The 22,634-nt window shown below is 41.2% G+C and overlaps 1 protein-coding gene across 3 annotated transcripts in view; it reads left to right on the plus strand.

The window, feature by feature from the left end:
- lpp (LIM domain containing preferred translocation partner in lipoma) overlaps nucleotides 1-22,634 on the plus strand; it is a 234,874-nt gene that overhangs the window by 115,799 nt on the left and 96,441 nt on the right. For all 3 annotated transcript variants that reach the window (XM_072684124.1, XM_072684123.1, XM_072684122.1), the window contains one exon: nucleotides 5,768-5,890. In XM_072684124.1, coding sequence (XP_072540225.1) covers nucleotides 5,768-5,890 — 123 coding nt within the window. The remainder of the gene's footprint in view (nucleotides 1-5,767; nucleotides 5,891-22,634) is intronic.

Genomic DNA, 22,634 nt, shown 5'->3' on the forward strand with positions numbered 1-22,634 from the left:
TCTCCTCTCTTCTCCTTCTCTTCTTTCTCCTCTACTCTCCTCTCTTCTCCTTCTCTTCTTTCTCCTCTACTCTCCTCTCTTCTCCTTCTCTTCTTTCTCCTCTACTCTCCTCTCTTCTCCTTCTCTTCTTTCTCCTCTACTCTCCTCTTTTCTCCTTCTCTTCTTTCTCCTCTACTCTCCTCTCTTCTCCTTCTCTTCTTTCTCCTCTACTCTCCTCTCTTCTCCTTCTCTTCTTTCTCCTCTACTCTCCTCTCTTCTCCTTCTCTTCTTTCTCCTCTACTCTCCTCTCTTCTCCTTCTCTTCTTTCTCCTCTACTCTCCTCTTTTCTCCTTCTCTTCTTTCTCCTCTACTCTCCTCTCTTCTCCTTCTCTTCTTTCTCCTTTACTCTCCTCTCTTCTCCTTCTCTTCTTTCTCCTCTACTCTCCTCTCTTCTCCTTCTCTTCTTTCTCCTCTACTCTCCTCTCTTCTCCTTCTCTTCTTTCTCCTCTACTCTCCTCTCTTCTCCTTCTCTTCTTTCTCCTCTACTCTCCTCTTTTCTCCTTCTCTTCTTTCTCCTCTCCTCTCTTCTCTTCTCTTCTCCTTTTTTCCCTCTCTTCTCCTCTTCATATCTTCTCTATTTGTCTATCTCTCTTCTCTTCTTTTCTTCTCTTCTATTCTATTTTTTTTTCTTTTTTTCTCTGCTCTGCTCTACCGTGGTCTACTGTATTCTTCTCTTGTTTGCTCTGCTCTGCTCTATTCTACTTTACTGTACTGTTCTCGTTTCTCGTACTTGTGAGTAGTTTGCTGTGTACTTCCGCTCACTAAAAATACAGCCCTCACAGCTGCTGTGAGAAATTCCCTGGAACTTTGGGGAGCGCGGCTCAGCTTCCTACTGTAGTTCACTACCTCTCATTAGTTCGTTCTGTGTTGCCTCTTTTTTGGTTAGGGGTCTATTAAAAGTTTCCTCAGGAAGTAGCTTTGAGACGAAACAAGTTTTTCTGTTTTTCCCCTCTTTTGCATTTTTGGTTTAGTTTTTTTTTTTTTTTTTTTTTTTTTTTTTTTTTCCCTCAACATTGTTGCATAGTTGGCCGAGCTATCTTGAGGCTTGGTGCTAAGTGTCCTTCATAGCTTCACTACCTTCCTGTTGTTTCCTGTGCCTTACTTCACTTTCACGGTCCTGCAGTTTTGCCATGAATAGCGCTAAAATAAAATTTTTTATATTTTTATTATTTTCATTGTTGTACCTTTGTTTGATTTTCTTATTAAAAGCTTCTTGTTTAGCTCCGCAACCTGTCAGATCTGATTAGAATCATTTTCATTTACTTTTAATAATTCACTTTTTACTGATACATTTTTCTAGTGACTAAATCTTACTTTACTGAGCAAGCAACTCTGTCGTGTTGAAAAAAAAGTGAAATTGACCTGACTAAGAACATAATCTGAATAAACTAGCTAACTTCAGTTACTGTTGGTCAACATTATTGGACTAATTAAAAAATGTATTTCAGACAGATGTTGCTAAAATACTAGAAAAGCCTAATAAGAAATTTGAATAATTAGCTCAAATATTTAACATTTTATAAGAAAATACTTTAATCTGTCATCATTTTAATAATAATTTAGTAATACTAACAGTGTATTGAAAATGACATACATGGGCAGTTGCAGTCAGTAGTGTCTTAACGGTGCGTCTTACTTGCTGCCAGAAAAGCTTCAAAATTTGCACTGCCTCACAGACCGAAGATGGACAGAAAAAGTAGAAGGGCATTAGCCGACGAATTAACAAGCAAAGCATTCAATAATTCCATTGAGTCCAGATTAATTTTTAGTGTCCATTGGTCAGTTTCACCCAAAACCATAGACGAGCACACACACTGTCCGATTACTGATGAGAGGCAGATGAGGAACACCTGAATCCACCTGTTAGACAGGCGAGAGGCAGGGATGAGTATGTCGACTCGTCTTCACGGTCTTGTAACTGTGAGGCATGTGCAATCTGATGCAGTGGAATGGGCGGGCTCCACAGATTCAAGAAGAGTTTCAACAGTATTTCTATGCTGTATTATCATAAATATATTAATAGAAATATCAAAACACTACATTTGATGTGCTGACGTGTTCTGATTTATATATATATTTTTGGGCAAGGTGTCCCTTAACATGTGCACAGACAGTGTTTCTAGGATTACTTCATCTGCTTCTGCAAAAGCTTTTCCTAAGAAAACCCCAGTGTAAAATTTTTATGGTTACTCAAAGGCACACAGGCCAGCTCGCCACTGGTGTAGAGCCGGACAATAAAACTAGAGGCTTTGAAAACAGCTCCTTTCTGATCAACAAAGAAATGACCTCCATCCACAGAATGCAAGGCTACAAAACAGTGTCCTCCGACCATGAGGCGAGAAGAAAAGCTGCGTCTCTTTGATGAAAAAAGAGAATGCTGTCAACATCTGTCTCCCACACCTTCCCTATTACACGGCCACCATCGCTTTGATGAGTCTTTCATTCGTCCGTCTCAAGCGCTTTGGTATGACGAGGCTGGGCAGTAAGGCCAGCAGCCAGTAATTGCATATCAATTGCTCATCCACAGCCTCCTGCCCTTGAGGGCACTTCGAGTGACCTATTTCTGTCCACACTTAAGAATATTATTGCATATTATTGTCGTCCTAATTGAATAAAAGCCATGTATATCATTATATCATAAATCCTCTGAGAATGTGGAACAGTTCTCGCTTCATTCGGTTACTAGAACACTAATTGGTTCTTATAACCGCTAATTGGTTATTCTGGTTTAGGAGGTCAGCCTAAACAAGAATACATCCCTTCACAGATTTGTTCTTATGCTGAATGAAGCTACTAAAATCCTATCCAATTCATGGCCTCTGCTCAAACTCTCAGTTGCTGTAAGCTGGTACTTTTTGAGGCACTGCAGTAAGGACTCAACACCCAAGCTTAGCTATCAGCTTGTGACTAAACGACTGAACTCCTGTCTCCTATGACAGCTTTGTCTAAAAGTTAGCATACACTACATGCTCTACTGTTCAAAAGTTTCAGAAATCCACCGGCAGTGTTGTATGGCCCAGCTTATGCCTGCTTTTCTTGGCAATTACTTTTTTTTACTGCCACTCCACCAGTCAAGCCTGCAGCTCTTCAGTTATCTCAGTTGAAACTAAGACTTGGTCCAGAGTTAAGCTGTGCTACAAGGTGTTGTCATATGACGGTCCAATCACGCACGCTGTTGACTTACAGAAACTTGTCTTCTGATGCTGTTGTGGATTGGACACTGTCGGACCTCTTCCTGTACCGGACCTCTTCAGTTTTCTTCTGTTTCCAGGAGTCTGTTGATGGAGTAGGAAGCTAAGCTGTATTCACGATACACTGGCTTTATTTGTCACTTCTCTAAATGAAAGACCAGCACTTATAATGGTCTGAGTGTCTAGAAACAGTCAGTTCCAACACCGCTCTTATTCACGTTATTCCGCTTTTGTGTTAGAATATCCAATCATTTCATATCAAATGTTTTATGGTCGTTGTCGTATTTAAAGTGAATACAGTCTGCAGTAGGTTACTTCTGTGGACACTGATCATAAAGTGTCTAGCTATGCTAACCCAACATTCCAACAGGTTATTTAATGTTACTTAGCGCTATTCAGAGCTTGGCTAACTAGCTATTCAATACAACACAAAAAGATCAGAGAGCTGTGAAGCACCATATCCAAAGAAAAGGGTCTGCGTATAGGGTTAATATTGGCAAGTTTAAAACATCCACTAAGGTAAGACACAGGTAAGACCATGTCTAGCTGTCTAAGGGCCTCACAAGCCTCACAAGCACCAGACACTTCACCAGAGCTTCATAACAGAGCCTTTTCTCTGGGTAAGGATGCTCTGGTGTTGGTTTCCATCACCCAAAATGGTAAGAGCAGACATAAGGATGGTGCTTATAAATTTAGTGCCTTCAGCTACAGATGCAGGTCCCCTTCTTTGGAAGGCTATAGATAGTTATATGATGCTTCACAACACTCCGATCTTTGTGTTGTGCTCATAACACTGTTCAAGCTAAATTCACCTCTTCTTCCCATTATTGTGGCACCCTGTAACTAAGCATGCTTTACTACTCACTGTAGGTTAATTATCACTGTGGTTGTAAGCAATATCAACGGATCCGTTGTTGCACCGGAAGTTCTAACATGGAGTAAACAAAGACAGCCACCCCACTGTTTTTGTACATTTTCATTAAATTCAAAGCTTTATGTTACATCCTTTGCTACAGACCAGCTGTAAGTTATTAACCATTGACTTTGTCCCTAGACAATCTCCATTTTTGTTTTACAATTTTTTTTAGTTTTAAATAATTTATTTTTTAGGGGTGTTCTAAAACTTTTGACCCTTTTGGTGCTAAAAAGAATCATCTACATGAGGTATCCTTTGTCTATGTCCTTTAATGCATTCTGGTGTCTGTAGAAACACCCTTACTAAAGGACTCCTGTTTTAAGGCTGTAGTTAGATTCCGTTAAAAAAATGCCTAATTTCAGACACCAGGGAATAAAGCCATGAAGAGAGCAAGAGTGACTTTTAAAGATAAAAGCACAGCCAGTGAAAATGCAGACCCTTGAAAGAGTGAGAATAGCGTGTGACACATGCTTTTTCCCCCCCTGTTCTACACAAGCACATCATTATTAGTTCCTTCTAGAAGCCTTTCTTGTTGTTATTCTAGTTCATTGTCAGAAACACATTCCAAAGCCAAGGTGAAAGCACAGCTATGAGTAAGACAGACGGAAGTGTAAGGCACCCTGAGGCAGTAAAAGAATATGCCGTCCCTAAAGAGAAGAACATTGTTGCAAATACTCAGGTCCATAAATATTTGGACAGTGACACAGTTTTAGGAATTTTGCCTCTGTACAGCGCGACAATGGAATTTATATGAAGCAATCAAAATCTGAAGGATTTGTAGACTTTCAGTTTTAATGCATGGGGTTTAACTGTTTTTTTTTTAATGTATAATTTTTTTTCATAGTGCTGCAACTTCTGCATGTTTCAGGAGTAATTAGTAAATTGACCGATTAGTAGTTTGAATTGGGACGTGTTCCCTCTTATTTCATGGCATTAGGGGGGCATAAAAGGTCTAGATTTCAAGAGCTGATGATGCAAGTAAAGGAGGCTATTGTTAGTTTAAAAATACGAAGAAAATAAGACTGTGTGACAGCAGTTTTAGAAGTTCTTCTTAAAGAGAACATTCTTAAAAAGAAGGAATGCTCATCAGGTTTCTTTGGACAGATGTAGTGCTAACCAATATTAACTTGAGTATGGAGAAGGATAGTAAGGGTGTGAGATTGGAAAAATACCACATCATCTGTTAAACATGGTGGAGGCACTGTTATGGCATGGGCATGTATGGCTGCCAGTGGAACTTGATCAAGGCTGTTTAGTAAAATCATGATTCAACACCACGAAAGCAACCAAAGAGCTTTTTAAGGCAGTAAGAAATGGAATGGTATTACGCAGCTGAGTCACCTGACCATTAGCCACCTTAACAGTTATTTACCATTGTTAATTTGTCCAATTACTTTTGAGCCTGTGAAAATGGATCACTGTGTAAACGCGTAAATGCGTGAAGTTTGGATACCTGCCTGGCAGCTTATGTACCTGACTGTCTTCTTCTGTGTGTTTAGCCGTAGGTCACAGTTGTGCCGGCCCTTTAAATATCATATATGTTTGTTATTGACCATTTTATCATGTTCTCACCAGGGAAATCTGACCCCTTTAAGCAGTTGTGTGTATGTGTGTGTTGTAGATAAAAGGACCGGAAAAGACTTTGGAGGAGAGACGCTCCAGCCTGGATGCCGAGATTGATTCCTTGACTAGCATCCTGGCTGATCTGGAGAGCAGCTCCCCATACAAGCCTCGCACACCTCAGGTAACACACACTGCTTTACCATAGCTTCTCTGTGATTGATGAGCTGGTATATCTGTCTAAATGTAGACAGCCAGTCTAGAGTCTGAGAACACCCATTAGCTTATACGCATGTTTATAAAAAAAAACCATAACATTCATATTAACTTTCATTAAACTTTCAGCATAAAAATCCATGTATCTCCAATATGGTGAGGCAAATATTGTCTTTAAATAAAAGTAAATAAGAGTTTATTCCAAGTAATTTAGAGCATTTCTATTGGTCTGTTCATCCACAGTTGTTTACACAGTACGTATATGGAGCAGCTGCAGGGTTCAAACGCTGAAGAAAACTAAAAAATGAACAAAAATGGAGATGCGAGATGGAGATGGAGATTGTGATTTTAGCAGTCATCAGCACGCATCTGCACATTTGGGCCTTTTAAACAGTTTGGATAAAAAAACCAAATCATTATTTAAATAAAAGCTGTTATTCATACTAAAACACTTTTATGAACATAAACCAAATAGTATTGAAGTGAACAATAGTAATTAGCTGTTCCGTATTTGAAAGGCCCACAGGTTCACTTATGAGGTTCAGGAGTCTAAAATTAAACTGTCTCCTGCTGTGCCATTTACTGATGTGTAAATAATGTATGAGCTGATTGGCTGCCTGGTATTGTGGGCTATGTTTTTATTTAAAGCTGGGGAACTTCAGTTGTGCATGATTTAGACCTGTTAATCAAAATGCAACAGCGAAAGCATTGCTCATAAAATTTCAAACAAAGCCATAGTGTCCCCAACTTTCGACTGGCCGTGTGTCTGTGAAACTCTGGAGTTCTTCATGGTATTCAGATTGTGTAAACTGTTATTTCGGTCTTGAGTCCTCTGTAGGCCTCACTGCTGGCTGACCCAAAGTCCATGCAGTAGAAAATTCCATCCTGTCCCTCAGTCAGTGAGCCAGTATATCAGTGAAATTACATCTCCAAACCGCTGGTCAATCAAACATATACATACATATAGATACAAATATGTAAAGCAACTCGTATTTTTTATAAGTATACCAGTCATTTCTCATTTTTGGAAAGTGTTATGAGTCTAAAATTACAATGACCCATATCATTAATAGATGTTAAATGATGTTAAGAGCAGACTGCTCAAGTTGAAGCCTAGGGCACTTTGCTAAATAGTTTCACACAATGAATGTAGGCCATTGCATTCTGAGTCAATGCCATTGCATTTGGAACAACTGGCTCCCACCTGTTAAATGTGGCTGGTGAAATGATGGAGCTTTCTCTGAACGGAGGTACACCCATGCTTTTTTTTTTCTTTTTTTCTGAAGCATCCAACCTGTTCTTATTTGCGTCTCTCCTAGTCTTTTTAATTAGCCACTCTCTAGAGGCCTCAGAAATATAAAGCAGAAGTGGCTGCTGATCAGTAATGAGTGAGTAGTCTGCAGACACACAGCCCTCAATAGACTTGAATTTGGGGGGGGAAAAAAAGCCACACAATGTGACACTAAATGTTCTAAATACAGATCTAAAATCTGATTGGCTCAGCCAAGTCTGAAGCTGATGTGAAATACTCGTATAGTATCTACATATATCTACATACATTAGTTGTATCAGTTACCTAACATCTGGCAATGCACACAGCTGGTCGTATGTAAATACTGTGTACATAATAAAAACAAAAAGAAAAGAAATTAGAAATCTAAATGTGATGAACTGGAAGTCTCTTAACAAGTAAATGTACAACTCGGTCTCTTTTTGGCGAATGGTAGTTAATGCTAATGGTAGCTAAAACTAGCAAACTGTTACCTCTCATGATTGCCTAAAGGCATGACATTCTTTCTGCTGATGAGCGACTAGCTGGTTTCTTATCTGTATTTAGGTTAAAATAATGCACCAATTGAACCTTATTCTGTCCTACGTTCAGTCGTAAAGTTGTCATGGTGACTAAAAGGATTATATTTTAGTGTTACGATGTTTCTGCGGTTTAGCCCCCGGAATATAGGCTGATGCTGATATGGCCCTTCATGAAAAAGTCTTTAACCGTTATGCTGTTTATTTTTCTTATTATTATTAATATTATTAGTATTAATTAAGTAAATACAATGCACATTATTTATTGAAAATGTTGTTCAATATTGTGAAAACACTGGAAACACAGCCAAACCTGGAGGAATTACTTGCTCGTAAGAATTTCATACAGTATCCATACTGTATATAAATTCCATACTGTATGAAATTTTACACTGTAGTATAAACTGTTAGTGGAACAAAATCTTTTTGAATCTCCAAAACAGTTTTATTAAAAAATTAAAAAGAAAAGAAAAGAAAGAGGGTTCTTAGAGGGTTCTTTACTAAAGTCAATAATTCTATTCTACAGAATCCAGACAATTAAAAGAATCACTTTGATGCCTAAATGATTCTTTGTCTGGTTAAAGGATTCTTTGCATTGATTAATGGAAATGTATTTTTGCTCATTGAGTCAGCGATACTATATAGAACCCTTTTCGTCTAGTGTAACTTTACAAGACTTTTGTTTAGATTATTTGTTTGTGGAATTTTCTCCCAATTTGGTATTGCCAATGAACTCCCCCTAGCACTAGCAATGCTTCTGTCACTAGAAGGGTAGTGTTAACACATGCAAAGCCAACCCGCTGCCTCTCTCTAAACTGCCGCCGATGCAGCATTGCACTCAGAGGGTAAAATGCCTGGGTCAAGTCCCCTGTTCTGGCCAACATCACTTAAAAGTACGGCCAATTGTGCTTGCTCGGACTCCGGCCACTGATGGCAAAGCGTAGAAGTATGGCTCGGGATTCGAAACTCGCGACCTCCAGGCCAAAGCGGTAGCACAACTTGCAATATAAATGTTAATGTCAAATGTAAACCTGTTTGATTTCATGTCGTTTTGTTGAGAATTTCGATTGGTCTGTTAATCATGAAGAGGACATCTGCTGGTCTTAAAGGATGTCAAACATCGACAAGTGACAAACATAGAGCTTCTTCTTGAACTGCATATGGCTGCTTTAACGGTCACGCGCGGTTGTTCCTGTTTTGCATCTCTTTCTGAGAGTCTGTAGCAGAGGCTGCTCCTGGTGTATTGTTTTTGCCGACGAAGCGAAGCTGTAGAGCCCCAGGTGGAATTCTGTGGGGAACGGCGAGCAGTCAAGAGGTCAAGTATCAGTCACTGAGCAACTCGCTGCTGTTTTGAAGGCTTTGACTTTCTGCTGCAGCTAATGATACAGCGCTTTGTGAAGCCTTTCTTACCTTCAGCCAGGAGAGCTTGTTTGCAGCAGCAAGATGTACTGTAAACACATGCCTTTGCGCGCTCTCACACACACACACTCACACGCACGCAAATACACACTTTCCCGGACTCCCCACATAGACGTAAACCCACGCACATACACAGGAACACATTTTTAGCGCTTGTCCACCCGCTAGCTTTTGAAATGGCAGGTAAATCTTTCCTAAATAAAATATAGTGTAAGTGCAGATCTTTGTAAAAATGCCTCACCAGTGCTACAAGTTTGAGGAGGGGTTCTGAAAGCTTTTGTCAGTAGGACGTGAAAAATTGATGCACACCTGCATTGATGCAGGCCAGAGAAGGAAAGCAGTGTATTAGTAGGTGATCAGCCATGCCTGAGCAGTTTCTGCTGTTGAGGTCAGACCTCAGGGCCAGCTCCCAGTCACTTCGCATTATCCTTCTCCCAGGCCCTCATGCTGTTGGCCCAGTAGAACATCGCCAGAGCTGCGGCAGCAGCAGAGGAGCAGAGGAACTGCTCTGGAAAGAGGCTGAGGAACGGGTCTTTGTTGCCACTGTGAAAAATAATAATCATAAAAAATTGCTTTTTGCTTCTCTGAACATCTTCCTGGATGACACAGAGACACGGCAGAAGTGAACGGGCTCAGTAAAGAGGAGTTTAGCTCAGGACGGGGGGGTTGCTGTGCTGCTGTGATGAACAGACTTGTTTGGTAAGTCAGTTGTTGTGACTCAAGGAAAAAAACATCTGCCTCAGTTTTTGTTTGTTTTCTGCGGTTACTGCCCACTTCAAAACCCATGCCTCATACACACACACACACACACACACACACACACACACACACACACATTTGTGCTGATGTTAATTCTGGCTGATTAATTTGTGTTGACTGGCATTTTATTCATCCAGCTGCTTTTTTGTAAGGGTTTTTTCCCCTTCCTCCTGAGAGCACCCCTCTCTCTCTTTCTTTTGCTCTCTCTCTGTCTCTCTCTCTCTCTCTTTCTCTCTCTCTTTCTCTCTCTCTTTCTCTCTCTTTCTCTCTCTCTCTCTCTCTCTCTCTCTCTCTCTCTCTCTCTCTCTCTCTCTCTCTCTTTTGTGCTCTTTCTTTCTCTCTCTCTCTCTCTTTTGCTCTTTCTCTCTCTTTTGCTCTCTCTCTCTCTCGCTTGCTTGCTCGCTCTCTTTGTGTTTCTCTTGCCTTCTTAATCTGTCTGTCTCTCTCTCTCACTCTTGTATCATTGTTTTTCTCTCTTTCCTTGTCTCTCTCTCTCTCTTTCTCACTGTCTCTGTCTAACCGTCTCTTTTCCTCTTTCTTTTTCTCTCTCTATTTTGCTATTTCTCTCTCTCTGTGTTTCTCTTGCTTCCTCAATCTGTCTGTCTTTGTCTCTCTCTCGCTCTTGTCTCATTGTTTTTCTCTCTTTCCGTGTCTCTTTCTCGCGGTCTCTGTCTAACCGTCTCTTTTCCTCGTTCTTTTTCTCGCTCTCCCTCATTCTCTCTCTCTCTCTCTTCCTTTCTATCGTTTTGTCTAGCTCTATTGGTCTCTCTCTCCCTCTCCCTCTTTCCTCTCTCCTGTGTATATATGCAGAGACTAACAGGCAGCTTCAGTTTTGCCGCTCTGCTCCCCAGTCGGTAGCGTTTCTCTGAGAGCTGCTGGGACGGGGGCTCCAGGGCTATCTCAGCAGACCTGCTCTGTGCTTTGCGGACTCCAGAGTGTGCAGGAAAGCCGCAGAGTTTGTTTTTTGCGCCCGGCTAAAAGTGTTAGCAGCTAACGGCGCCGCACAGCCCCACCCCTGACAGCTTCACACACACACATCAAAACAATTTTGTTTGCTTTACTTGATATTCTCCATGGCATAAGAGGAGGTAATGAAATGTGATCATTATAGAAGTCCCAGTTGCTTCCTCCTCATTCCAATCCATCCGAGAGGCAATTCTGGGGTTGACACAGATTACCAAGTTTTCTCCAACTCTCGGGGTGGTGCAGAATTATCTCATAGTAGCTAGTATTAAGTCAGAAGTTTTTACAGTCATTGTGAATGCGATGAGCTGCGTATTTTTATTCATTCATTTATTTATTTATTTATTTATTTATTTTGTGGCTCATTTCAACACTTTTTGAATCTTTAGGGATCAAAAGGGACAGAGGACCTCATCTTATGTCCTGTTCTGATGGGATTAAATTTACATGGGATCCTGGAGTTCTTGTCTTTCTCACTGGGGCTCCTCTGTGATTATGTTTCCGCCTGGATCGGCCACGTCTGTGTTTTTCTCTCGTCCTCTGAGAAAATTACAGACAGGATTACCTACTGTTTTTCACCGAACTCTGTGGTCTGATCCTACTTGGATTTACATCTCTGTGCTTTTAGAAGGCAGATGTCTTTCAAGCCTCGCAATCGGGGTGGGGGAAAAAGGGTTTTTGGTCACTGCTACATTCCGTATTTAGTTTCCGAGCGCATGTATCCAAGATCCTCCAGTACATCCTCCTACATACTCTCTGTATCGTAAAACAAGAACTCCCAGAAATGGCCTAAAATAAGAGCCAGGCTCTGTTCAACCATTTGGTCGCAACTGTTGACTACGACCACGAGATGCAAAATTTTGGGCTAGAAACTCTATTATTGCCGTCCGGATGAAAGTTTTATCACTAAGGGGACGTGTAAAAATTTGATTAGACATCCCTTATGTAAAGCTGCAATACATGCATAATAAATAAAAGGACTAATGAGGTTGAATATCACCTCTTCCACAATTTAGAGACAGTATTAGGGAGAGCCATTAATACCCACAAATCCAAATCCCCTCCTAGAGCTCTTCTTTTTTTTTTTTTTTTTTTTTTTATAAAGGCGAGGGAAGCCTTGTTGGCCAAGATTGTGTCAGCTTTTGAGAGTTATTATATATTTTATGAATGCACAATGTAGTACCACCACTCACCTCCTTGTTATGATGTATGATTGGTGGTTGTTTGTTGTTGTTGACATTAGTTTTTCATCAGCTAGCCAGTCAATGTCAAGGATAGCATGGCTTCAGTTCTAAGCCTTTTGTAATAAGAGGCCTCGTCCTTGAAAAGAGCTGCAGCAAGTGCTTATTTGTGCATGCAAATTATTCCACATGTGAAACGGCACAATCAAAACCTCACCTCTTAAACAGAGCGAAAATGAAACTCTTAGACATTCCCCCCGACAAAGCCTCCGAATCCTCTAAATGTGAAGTGCGTGACTGAAGCGCTTTAAAGCACCAGAAGGATGCCGCCACCCTCCCCTTATGCGCCTCCATCCCCTTTTGACTTGGTGCGAAAAAAAAAAAGAAAAAGAAAATCACAACATTGTCTTGGTTCGATGTAAGTGTGAGATTCTGAAGGCACGTTATTACATTAAAGATCACACATCGGTTAGACGACTTGTTGCTCAGTTCGCGCTGGTAGGCCTTTCCTGGTCTCAGCAGTTCAGCGGCGCTTTGCGAACGCGGACACAGCTAGTGCGCAGCAGAGCCGTGTCTGTGCGCATTACATCTGTTGGGGGAGAGTTAACAAGGAGCCTAGATGAGTGTCAAAACACAGCCTTCAAGTAGGCCCACTGCACTAGCGTTAGCGCCGCAGCTAGGAGGGGACAGGCGTGACCTCTTGTTACGTAGCGTAAATATGCTAGCACTCCTACCTAGCGAGGTGTGAGAGGGCTCACACACCTGCCCCAGGCCTCATGGGGTGGTGGGTGAAGACTCGTACTCATTTTTGCTCTTTGTTTTGGTCGGAGAACACCACAAACAATAAAACCAATAAATAAACAAAGAGTAAATCGTTAACCAGAAACATTGAAGTTGTTTTTAATAGAAATGTTGGGCATTCTGGTTTCTTTGTTTATTTGTTAATTGAAGGAGGGTGGGATTGGTGACCATGCCAGTGAAGATGTGGTGAGCTGGAATGACCTCTGTACTAAAAAATAGCCAATAGCTAATTATAGCAGTGTGCCTCTGGGCCAATCTTAAACCTTTAACAAAGTGCCACCAACACAAACTCACGAATGCCGGACTTGGAGAGACAGCTTCACCCGGGTGCAAACTTTAATGACTGGCCTGAGTTTGGAAACCCCAAAAGTAAAATGACCGCTGTGACCTCTCTTCCTCTCTTAGGAGGCTAAAAGTTCAATCCAGGCGACTCACTGAGGCTGAAAATTCAACGGCAACATTTGCGCATTTAATTAAGCACAGCAACACCGAGAGGGAGCAAGGGGTCACATTAGCTTGCCGGACTAAAAGATGGTGTCGAAAGCGATGAGCTTGTGGCACTAATAAGTGCCTTGTCCTGTCTCGTCCACTGTGACATTAAGGGCCCTAATAATAACAAAAGATTCCCTGCCACTTCCAGGTTTCGTTCCTCGCGATAGACGTGACGAGACTTATTACATCAAATGCTGAGCAGCTCCTTCTATCCATTATGCGATGGACTTGCACAACTGAAGTGCCGTTTTGACTTGCTCACTGAGGCGCGTTGACCCACTCTGTAGTCCTGTGCTGCTCTCTGCACTCTGACTTTCCCTCGAGGTACAAAATAACCCACAGCACACGTGTGCCGGACCTTGTTTATTAACCAATTCCGGGTTCATTTCATTGCTGTTTGTTTTACGCTGGCAGCAGACGGCACAGATGTTTACAAGTTGCTTCATGGGAGTCCTTTAGTGGAGACCTGTGATGTTCCATGCTGCTTCAAAGAATGAGCCTCTAATTATAGGAAAAACCTTTGGTCTAAACAGTAAGTACACTGTAAATCAAGGGGCTTGAAAACTTGAAACCCCCAGTCCTTTATGTAATACAAAGCATGTTATTTGAAGGTCGATGCCATACCGAGCTGCTGGAAGATTATGTTACAGCAATGATTGCTGGGCTGTAACTTCTCCTTTTCCAAAGGATGAGTTAGACTGCTGTGCTGGTTAAGAGCTTATTATTGCAGATGGTTTACTTATAAAGCAACCGTAAATGAGGTGAGTGGCTCAACTTGCTCCTAAGTCACACACTTTTAGTTCAAAGCAAAATATTATATACTTTTCCTGCATTAGGGATGTTTCTCTTTTATTTGTTTTTGTTTTATTGCTTCTTGAGAATTTAAAGCATAAATCAGTCAAATGATATCTCACTTCTCACTGTTGGTACAGTTGATTAGCTAAGACTTGTTTGTTGTACTCAGTACAAATAGCAGTGAAATAATAGAATATAATATAAGATAAAAGATATAAAATAAGCTAAGCAAACAGACAACTTTGTAAAATAAAATGACCGGGGCCCCGGGTGGTCCAGCGGACTAAGGCGCTGTCACCATGCCATCGGCAGCCGAGGCCCAGAGAGGGCACAATTGGCCTTGCGTTGGTTGTCTGACGATTTTGCTATGGTGGCAGTTCGGAGGGGGTGTGTTGGTAGCAGTTCGGAGTGGTGTGTGTTGGCGGGTGCTTTGGTGGCAGTTCGGAGGGGGTGTGTGCTAGTTCGCCCTTACTGATGACTGGGGCATCGTGTGTTGGGTAGTTGGCAGTCCAAATTAGGGGGGGTGGTGGGAATCGGATCAAATGTATTTAAAAAAAAAAAAATGAATAACATAAATTGACATAAATTAAATCAAGTATAATGTATATAAAAGAGCCACTATCAAATATATAAGAATAAAAAAAAGCAATATGTACACTAATTTTAGACAAAACTGAAAGAAATGCACAATGCCGAAGTAGTAATTATTATATTTAATGAAAAGTGTGTGTGTGTGTGTGTGTGTGTGTGTGTGTGTGTGTGTGTGTGTGTGGGGAGTGCGGTAACGGTCAACAATTATAGCCACAGTCCTGGTGAAGAGTCTAAATGGCTTGTGCATAGAAACTCCTTCACACCCTCTCAACAAACCGCAACAAAAACAACAATATAGAAAACTACAGATGCTAGGCTAACATTGCTAACAAACCCTGAACTTTGACTCTCACCAATTTCATCTTAGTGAATACTTGCCAAAATCTTAATTAACCTTTTTTGCTATCTATTGAAAATGTATTGAAAAGCTGCTTAAAACTGAAGAAAATGAGTAAAGGTAACTTATTTCTATGAACAAATTACTTTTCTAAACTACCGTAAATCATAGCGTGTTCTGAACCACAGCAGTATGTCTATGCTAAATAAATAAGATTAGTGACAGTCTCCAGTGTTTGTTAGCAACATTAGCCTAGCATCTCTGAGAGCAAACTTTAGATACCAAATGTGTCAAATGTGTGGATTAATTGCATCTGAGTGTAAGTGGTGAATAATGTTCATTTGAGTTTTTGCTCAACTATTCCTTTAAGTCTGGAGTTTGATTTGATTCATGAATCAGTTAAGGGCGAGATTGCGTCACAAATCAGTCAGTATGGGAGTCATGTTCACATCTGGCAAGAAAAAGGGTAGAATTTTTATTTTTTGGGGGCTTCATAAGAGCAGTCAGTCACTTGAATGGACTCATTTATCGGGGAAAGTGGTACTTTCTGATCCTTTAACATCCTTCAGTTTGGTGCAGGTACTTTCTCACGACTACGGGCAGATAAGCACAGGGACACAGACAGGATACAGGGGGACCCACAGATGACTTCATCCATGAGCTATAAGACATGTTTCCATTCTCTCTTTTCACTGTCCTCTAGCTATCTGTCAGCAGGGGCTTAGCAAATTACTATAATTATATTTTTCTTTGTTGACAGTATTTTTTTTTTTTCACCCTCGCAGTTCCATGAGAAGTCTTGTCGTTGGACGTGTTTTCAGGTTTCTATTTTGATGATGTCAAAACGCCACAGTCAGCCCCCATCTTTCTCTGCTTTGTTTGCTGCTTCTTCTTGTGCTCTCTCTCTCTCTCTCTCTCTCTCTCTCTCGCGCTCTCTCTCTCTCTCCTTCCCTCTCTCTCCCCGTGTGTCTTTAGCGCGGCAAACTCTTGCTTTCTCTGCCTCCCACGCTCCGTTTCAATGAGCCACCACTGTTTTCCCCCAAATCTCAAATTGTTTGAGTACATTGTAAAGGAGCTGAACAAAAGCTGTGCTCAGTGGCCTGTTGAGCGCAGAGTGGACCTGAGGCTAGTGCAGCCGTTCAGAGCACTTTATCTCCGCTCAGCTCAAATCTCCCTCTGCTCTCTGCCTCGCTCCTGCACACTGCGCTACCAGCTCTTTCAGAGGAGAGGGGAGCACACACTTTTAGTTAAGCAGTAAAATACGACACTCTCTTGACTGCTCACCCTAAAACTCTCAGGGTCATTTTTGGGAGAGATTAATGGAGAGGGATTTTTTGTGATTTTTATATATTTATAATTTTTTTATGGGAATGTTCTAAACAAGTTTATTTGTCAGTAGACAATGCAGCCGCTTGGTGCACATTTTAGGTACGTTAGCCTAAAGTTAAGAAGCCTAGTAAGCCTAGTTTCATTTCCAAATTATTGTCAAGGCATTTCTAGGGCTGCACCAAGGTAGGGCCTTTGGGCCGATGCCAATATCTATTATTTTCCATACGTGTATCTGCCGATGTTGGTTCTGTATAGAAAGTGAGAAAATCCATCTGTATTTGTATTGAAGAGAAATGTGGATTGTTCTATGGTGGGAATAAAAATGCAGTAAAATAATTAAGACATTAACAAGATCATCAAACATTGCCTTGAAATATTTGACCAATACCAATTATTTTAAGCAAATACCAGCCAATGTTACCTGCCAGTATTACCTACCTACCTACGTAACTCCCTACCTGTGGTCATTATTTCCTTCTGGATTGCCCTGGCTGGTGAGATGCTATCATGTGTGGGGGTCGGTCTGCTGACATTGCAGATTGGCTGTTATTGTTCTCCTTCAAGCATGTTAAGTTGTCTAGTGATGGTTTTGTGGTCTCTAAAACATAGTACTCACACGTCAGAGGAAGCACATGCTATTCCTTTAACCTCTCGGTGCTAACAGGATAGTGTGATGGGGGAGTCCTAGCAATGGAAAATGACAAATTCAGGGAGATAATTGAAAAGAAAAGAAATTGTTATAGGATAATAGGTTGTACCATTCGAGAACCCTGAAATGACCACTTTATGGGGTCTTAAGTTCAGTACTTTCATATTTCAGATTTCTGCACAACTGCACAGCTTTTCCTTAAAATGTGGCTTTATTGTGCCGTTACAGAGACCTCCGATTAATTTGAGACATCCCTAGTTTATTAGCTTTGTGCCTCAGTATACTGTGTCCTGTATTAGATTGGTCCTGTGTCCTGCAGATTCCCCTCTGCAGTTGAATTAAAGTTGCCTGTGTGGATCACGGGCCCTCTGACCTCAATCCTCCAGCTGACCTTTTAACCAGGCGCTATGTAATTCCTCCCCTTTTGCCAAGAGGCTTTAAAAATTAACTGTAAATTTGAAGTTTAAAAAGCTTTTATGGACCGGCCCGTTTGATCTGCACCCGGGGAGTGGCCAGCCTACAGTATTCCGGATGAAATATTGATGTCCTTTCCTCTCCTAAACCATGCAGATTTGCTATGTTTTCCCAACACTGCCAGCTCCGTTCCCGCTTCTTTTGCACTTGGGCTGAGCTGTGTCAGGGCAGGAGCCAATGAGAGAGGTGGGAGGCGTGGGGGAAGGGGCTGAATGAAAAGTTGGAGAGCGAAACAAAGAAGGAGACGGAAAGCTTCTCAAAGTGGATTAAAAGTGAATGCATAAACTCATGTGCCACCAATTGCCCTGTGGCTGAAGTAGAGGCATGTGGGAGCTGGAAGTCTCTGCAGCTCTGAGTGTTTACGAGGTCAGGGGGGTTTCCTACGCTGGTGTCACTCAGAATGGTGCATTAGAGCCTGTATGGATAGCCGTCCACTCGTGTAAAGTGTGCTGAACCCTACGTGTTAATGTAGTCTTGATTGGATTGAAAAGGCTTTAATTGCTTTGGTGTTAGAAGCAGAGGGGCCGAGAGAGGGGTCGTGTTTGTACACAGGGAGCTTGTTGTGGAGTGGAATTTATCGGCCTGCTGGCACGGTGTGATGGATTATAATTATAAAGCTGCCCCTTTGGATCCATCAGGTGGATAGTTTTGCATGTGGCAATTGTTTTGGTAGTAAGTGAGTACACTTTCTACTTCTTTAATAGAATAAGAGATTATATATGTATTTATATTTATTTAAATATAAATACATATTTATATTTAATATATTTATATATATTTAAAACAATGCCTTCAAACTCTGCTGGACAGTGGTCATGGGAGACCTATAAATAACTCAACAAGCAGCACACTAGCAAAAGTGTGAGCAAAGTAAAATAATTAAATTAAAATGACAACATGCTTTTCTTATCAACAGTTACTAAGACTTCCAAGTGGTGTTATGAAATAATTACATTAATTGGGGGGGAGGGGCAACATGACAGAAGCCCCTCCCTCCAAATTTAACATCCTATAAATTCCATCTCTACCTTGTTCTTGTTCACATCAAGTCTTTGCAGCCCTCCACCACCCAGTCACCTCTCTTTTAACCCTGCTATCTATCATTCCTGGCTGCACTCTTCAGAGGGGGTACTGTTCTCGGCCCTCTCTTAGTCTTCTCCCAAATCATCATAAGCTGAAGACATGGTCCGATGGTCATTTATTTGTTTCATTATTTATTAATTTATTATTCTTTTTCTGTGATTGATCAGAAATGAAAGGAATGTATAGGGAGCTCTATGTTAAAAGTGTTTCTGCAGAATCAGATGAAGTTAAGGTGCATTTGCACTTCCCTGTCCCCATTTTTATGTGTTTATCAGTGTTTTGGTTTGTCAGGGAAGGACATGTTCGGCCTGTAGAGGAACATCTTCACTCTGTCACTTCAGCCACATTCTCTTAGAGAGAGCCGTGCATTATTGAAGTGTTCCACGCAGTTTAGCACGGACTGAGTGCTTCCTAAGCTGCTGCTACTGATGGATCGCTGCTCACCGGTGCCCTAAGGTTTCTCTTTCTGACTTGCGCGCACATACACACACACACACACACACACACACGTGCACATACAGGTTTGTTCATATGTTTTTTTTCAGGATGTGGGACCATACATTTGTTCCATGTGTTGTGTGTGTGTGTGTGTGTGTGTGTGTGTGTGTGTGTGTGTGTGTGTGTGTGTGTGTGTGTGTGTGTGTAAAAAGTGCTTGCATGTGGTTCACAGGTTTGTGGGTTCGCTACCCGCATCCTTTAGGCTGCCACTGTTGTGCACCAGGAACGCTGTAGCATGGCTGACCCTGTGGTCTGACCCTAGCTTAGGATAGAAGTACCTACTTAACTACAGTGCTGGATCCTCTTTTAGAGGCTGTGCATATGACGTCAATATGTCAAGACGTGACGTGGCCGGGAATACTCCCTCGAAACCTACCAGACCTCTCAGTTTTAAAATGACTATATTAGGCATTGCAGAGATGGTCACACAGCACACTGATACCATTCATTACTATGCTGTCTCCCCTCCTCATTTAGAAAGTCTACTGATTTCAATTGACATACAAACAAACTTAAGAACTGATCCTTTAACTGTTAATCAAAAGCTTACCTTAACCTTAGTAATAACAATAACCAAAAATAAGTGCTTTTGTTAGTAAAAAAAGAAATGTAGCGTTTGAAAAATGTCAGGATCGCTACTGCTTGGTAAGGTAAGGTACCTTTTATCTGTTTTTTTAATATACAGGGCATTCTTAAAGTGTGTGAAAATGCATGAAAGCACAAACATGCACCAAGTACTGTTCTATCTCCAGCTGGAATTGAGTATTACAAATACTGTCACAGATCAGATCAGCTGTGTGGCTTTCAGCTTCTCAACCAAATCCCTGCCAAATTTCTCATCAGTCATAAACTCTAAATGAACAGTCAAACATATAGCAGTGCTACGCTTCTGCACTGCATTACGTGTAGTGTGTGTTTGGCCTAATGGTAATTTAGTAACTACAGCTTTTTGGTCTGGTTGACATCTGCATAAGCTCAAACTTTACCAGAGCAGAGGACACTCATGTCATCAGTGAATGGCTGATGTGATCTGCCCATCAAACGTTTGAGGACACCTAGCATTTCCATCCTGTAGGTCCTGCCATGTCGGGCTGAAAGATTTGTGCTTGAATAGCCTAAAAGCCTTTATACAGGGCAAGACACTCTGATGAACATGAGGACAGGGGCTGCAAAATGTTCAGTAATGTACAGCATTAGCAAGTAGCTGTTACATGTTTGTTACTTGATTGAAATGAAATAGTGCCGATTGAATGAACACGCACACAGTCCCATGCAGTCCTGCACAGCAATCCCATTGTGCATTCAGTGGTCACATCAACTATCCACCAAAGGGGTGGGTAGGCCATTGACTGAAGTCATTTGCTTTGGCTTAATTTAAATATAAGCTGTGTGAAGTGGGACATAAGTCCTGTTTAAATCGAAGTACATCAGTATAAGTGAACCACCCCCCCCCTTTTTTTTTTTTGTACTGGTCCCCTGTTTCTAATTTGTGCTTTGTCTCTGAATTGTAATTAAGGAATCCATTCGCAGGCTGGCTAGCCGTAGACCATGGGAAATCTCCTCTGATTGAATTCTCTCACCTCTATTCTTTAGCTTTAACAGCGCCTCACTATGCTCATTTTCAACTTTATAGACAAATTAGCTCTCGCTAAATCTCAGTCACTGTGCTGGAGCTCAGATTTTTCTATGCATTCTGTATTTTTATGATGGCAGCATGGTGGGTGCTCCCTTCTGAACAGTAAAGTGACAGAAATGCTCCTTTTTGCTGGAGAAAGCTTAGTCATAACTGCTGCAAGCGCAATGCATCTCTCGAAAATGTCAGTCCTTTTTTCTCAGCGCCATACACAGCGTTTATGCTATGAGTTACACCACCACTGCCGCCACTCTGTAAAATACAGCAGAACTGCTGACTGTTTGGCTCTTTATTCAATTAAAGAGCTTTCCTCTATTGCACCCACGTAAATCTCCGCCCAGATGCTCCGTCCAGCCAGGCTGTTTGGTCTGACTGAGTGGACAGCAGTCTATAAAGCAGAGCCTTATGGCCTGCTTCTGTAATGAAAACCAGTCCAGCCGCCAGGGTTCACACACAAGGCAGATTTAATACAGAAAGATAAGAAAACCAGGAAAATGGCTGGAGTGCAAACTAGGCCCTGACCGATATATTAGCTGGCTGAGAATGTCAGTTGATATTGTGATCTTGGGATTTTATCCATGAAAGCCTCACCAATGAAGCTCCTGTATTTAATGGCTTATATTATGTAATGGTAAAGAAATGTCACAATTAAGAATAGGGGATTATATCACTCAGTAAAGCACTGTTTGCCTGCATTGTCTAAGACTAATGTTTGAGTTAATGTTACTCAGTGTTCACATTTTCATCCTTTCGTCCTTCAACTGCACAAATGCACGCAAAAAAGCTGTCAGGACTAGTCAAGCTCAAAAAATGTATTGCATGAAAGTAGTTGAAAATGCTGGACAATAATACTGAACAGGCTCAAAAACTCAAGGTTAAGTTAAAGGGACAGAGATTCCAGGTGTGGAAATGAGTCTGATGTGGAGCCAATAATTAGATGTTATGTTGTCTTTGTCATATTAAAATCAAGTTGGAGAATATAGCATATGATACTCTTATCGTACATTTGCACTAGAAGGTGTCAAGTCGTTGATGTTGTGCCAAGTTTGTCTCCTATGGGTCAGTTTGAGGTCGCTCTTGACATTGAATATGGTGTATGGTGTCCTATTTCTGACTAGAAACTGTAAAAAAATATATAAGTTATACTATTAAGAACATGTAATGAATGCCTGTTGAGACTGAGGACTGCAGACTCCCATGTTTAGGATTGGTCCAAGAAGTTTTCTGGAGACGATAATTTCATTTTCTTACTAAATCAAGTTGTAAAAGACTGAAGACTGCATGTCTAGGATTGGTCCAAGAAATTTGCTGGAACCAATAATTTTGCAAATCCCAAAAGGAAAAAAAAAATCATTTGATTTGACTCTTGTCGCTGACTTGTCACTTGTCCCTATGTTGTTGAAATGCTTGTCTTCTTGTTGCTAAATCACAACTACAAATGGCCGATTTCCATAGGCAGTTCACATAAGTCACCTGTTGCTCTGTGGTCAGTTGTTCTGACACCTGCCAGTGAATGCACACCTACTGGTATAGCAGTGGTAGTCCTGCCTGGGTGGGGAAGAATCACTTTTAGTTGTTTTCTTAAGAACATTTCAGTGGATGGTTCACATGCAAGAGTGAAGAACTGTAGTACAGTTTAAAGAACACAATAGATTTTATACATTATATATGTTCTTTTCCCTAGAATTTATCCAGGCCAAGAACCTTTATTTTTAACAGTGTTGCTCTCCAAAGACTGAGGAGTTGTCTGATGAATGCTGATTCTGTTCCAGCTTGGGCTCAAAACAGCCTGTCCTCACATGTCCCCAGTTTGGTTTTAGCTGAAACGTGGCACCCAGTGTGTATTTGAGATGTAAGCCCTGCCAGGTTCAGGTGAGAGGTCAGGAGGTCATGTTTACC

Source organism: Salminus brasiliensis, chromosome 7 (genome assembly GCF_030463535.1).
Source record: "Salminus brasiliensis chromosome 7, fSalBra1.hap2, whole genome shotgun sequence".
Lineage (NCBI taxonomy): Eukaryota > Metazoa > Chordata > Actinopteri > Characiformes > Bryconidae > Salminus > Salminus brasiliensis.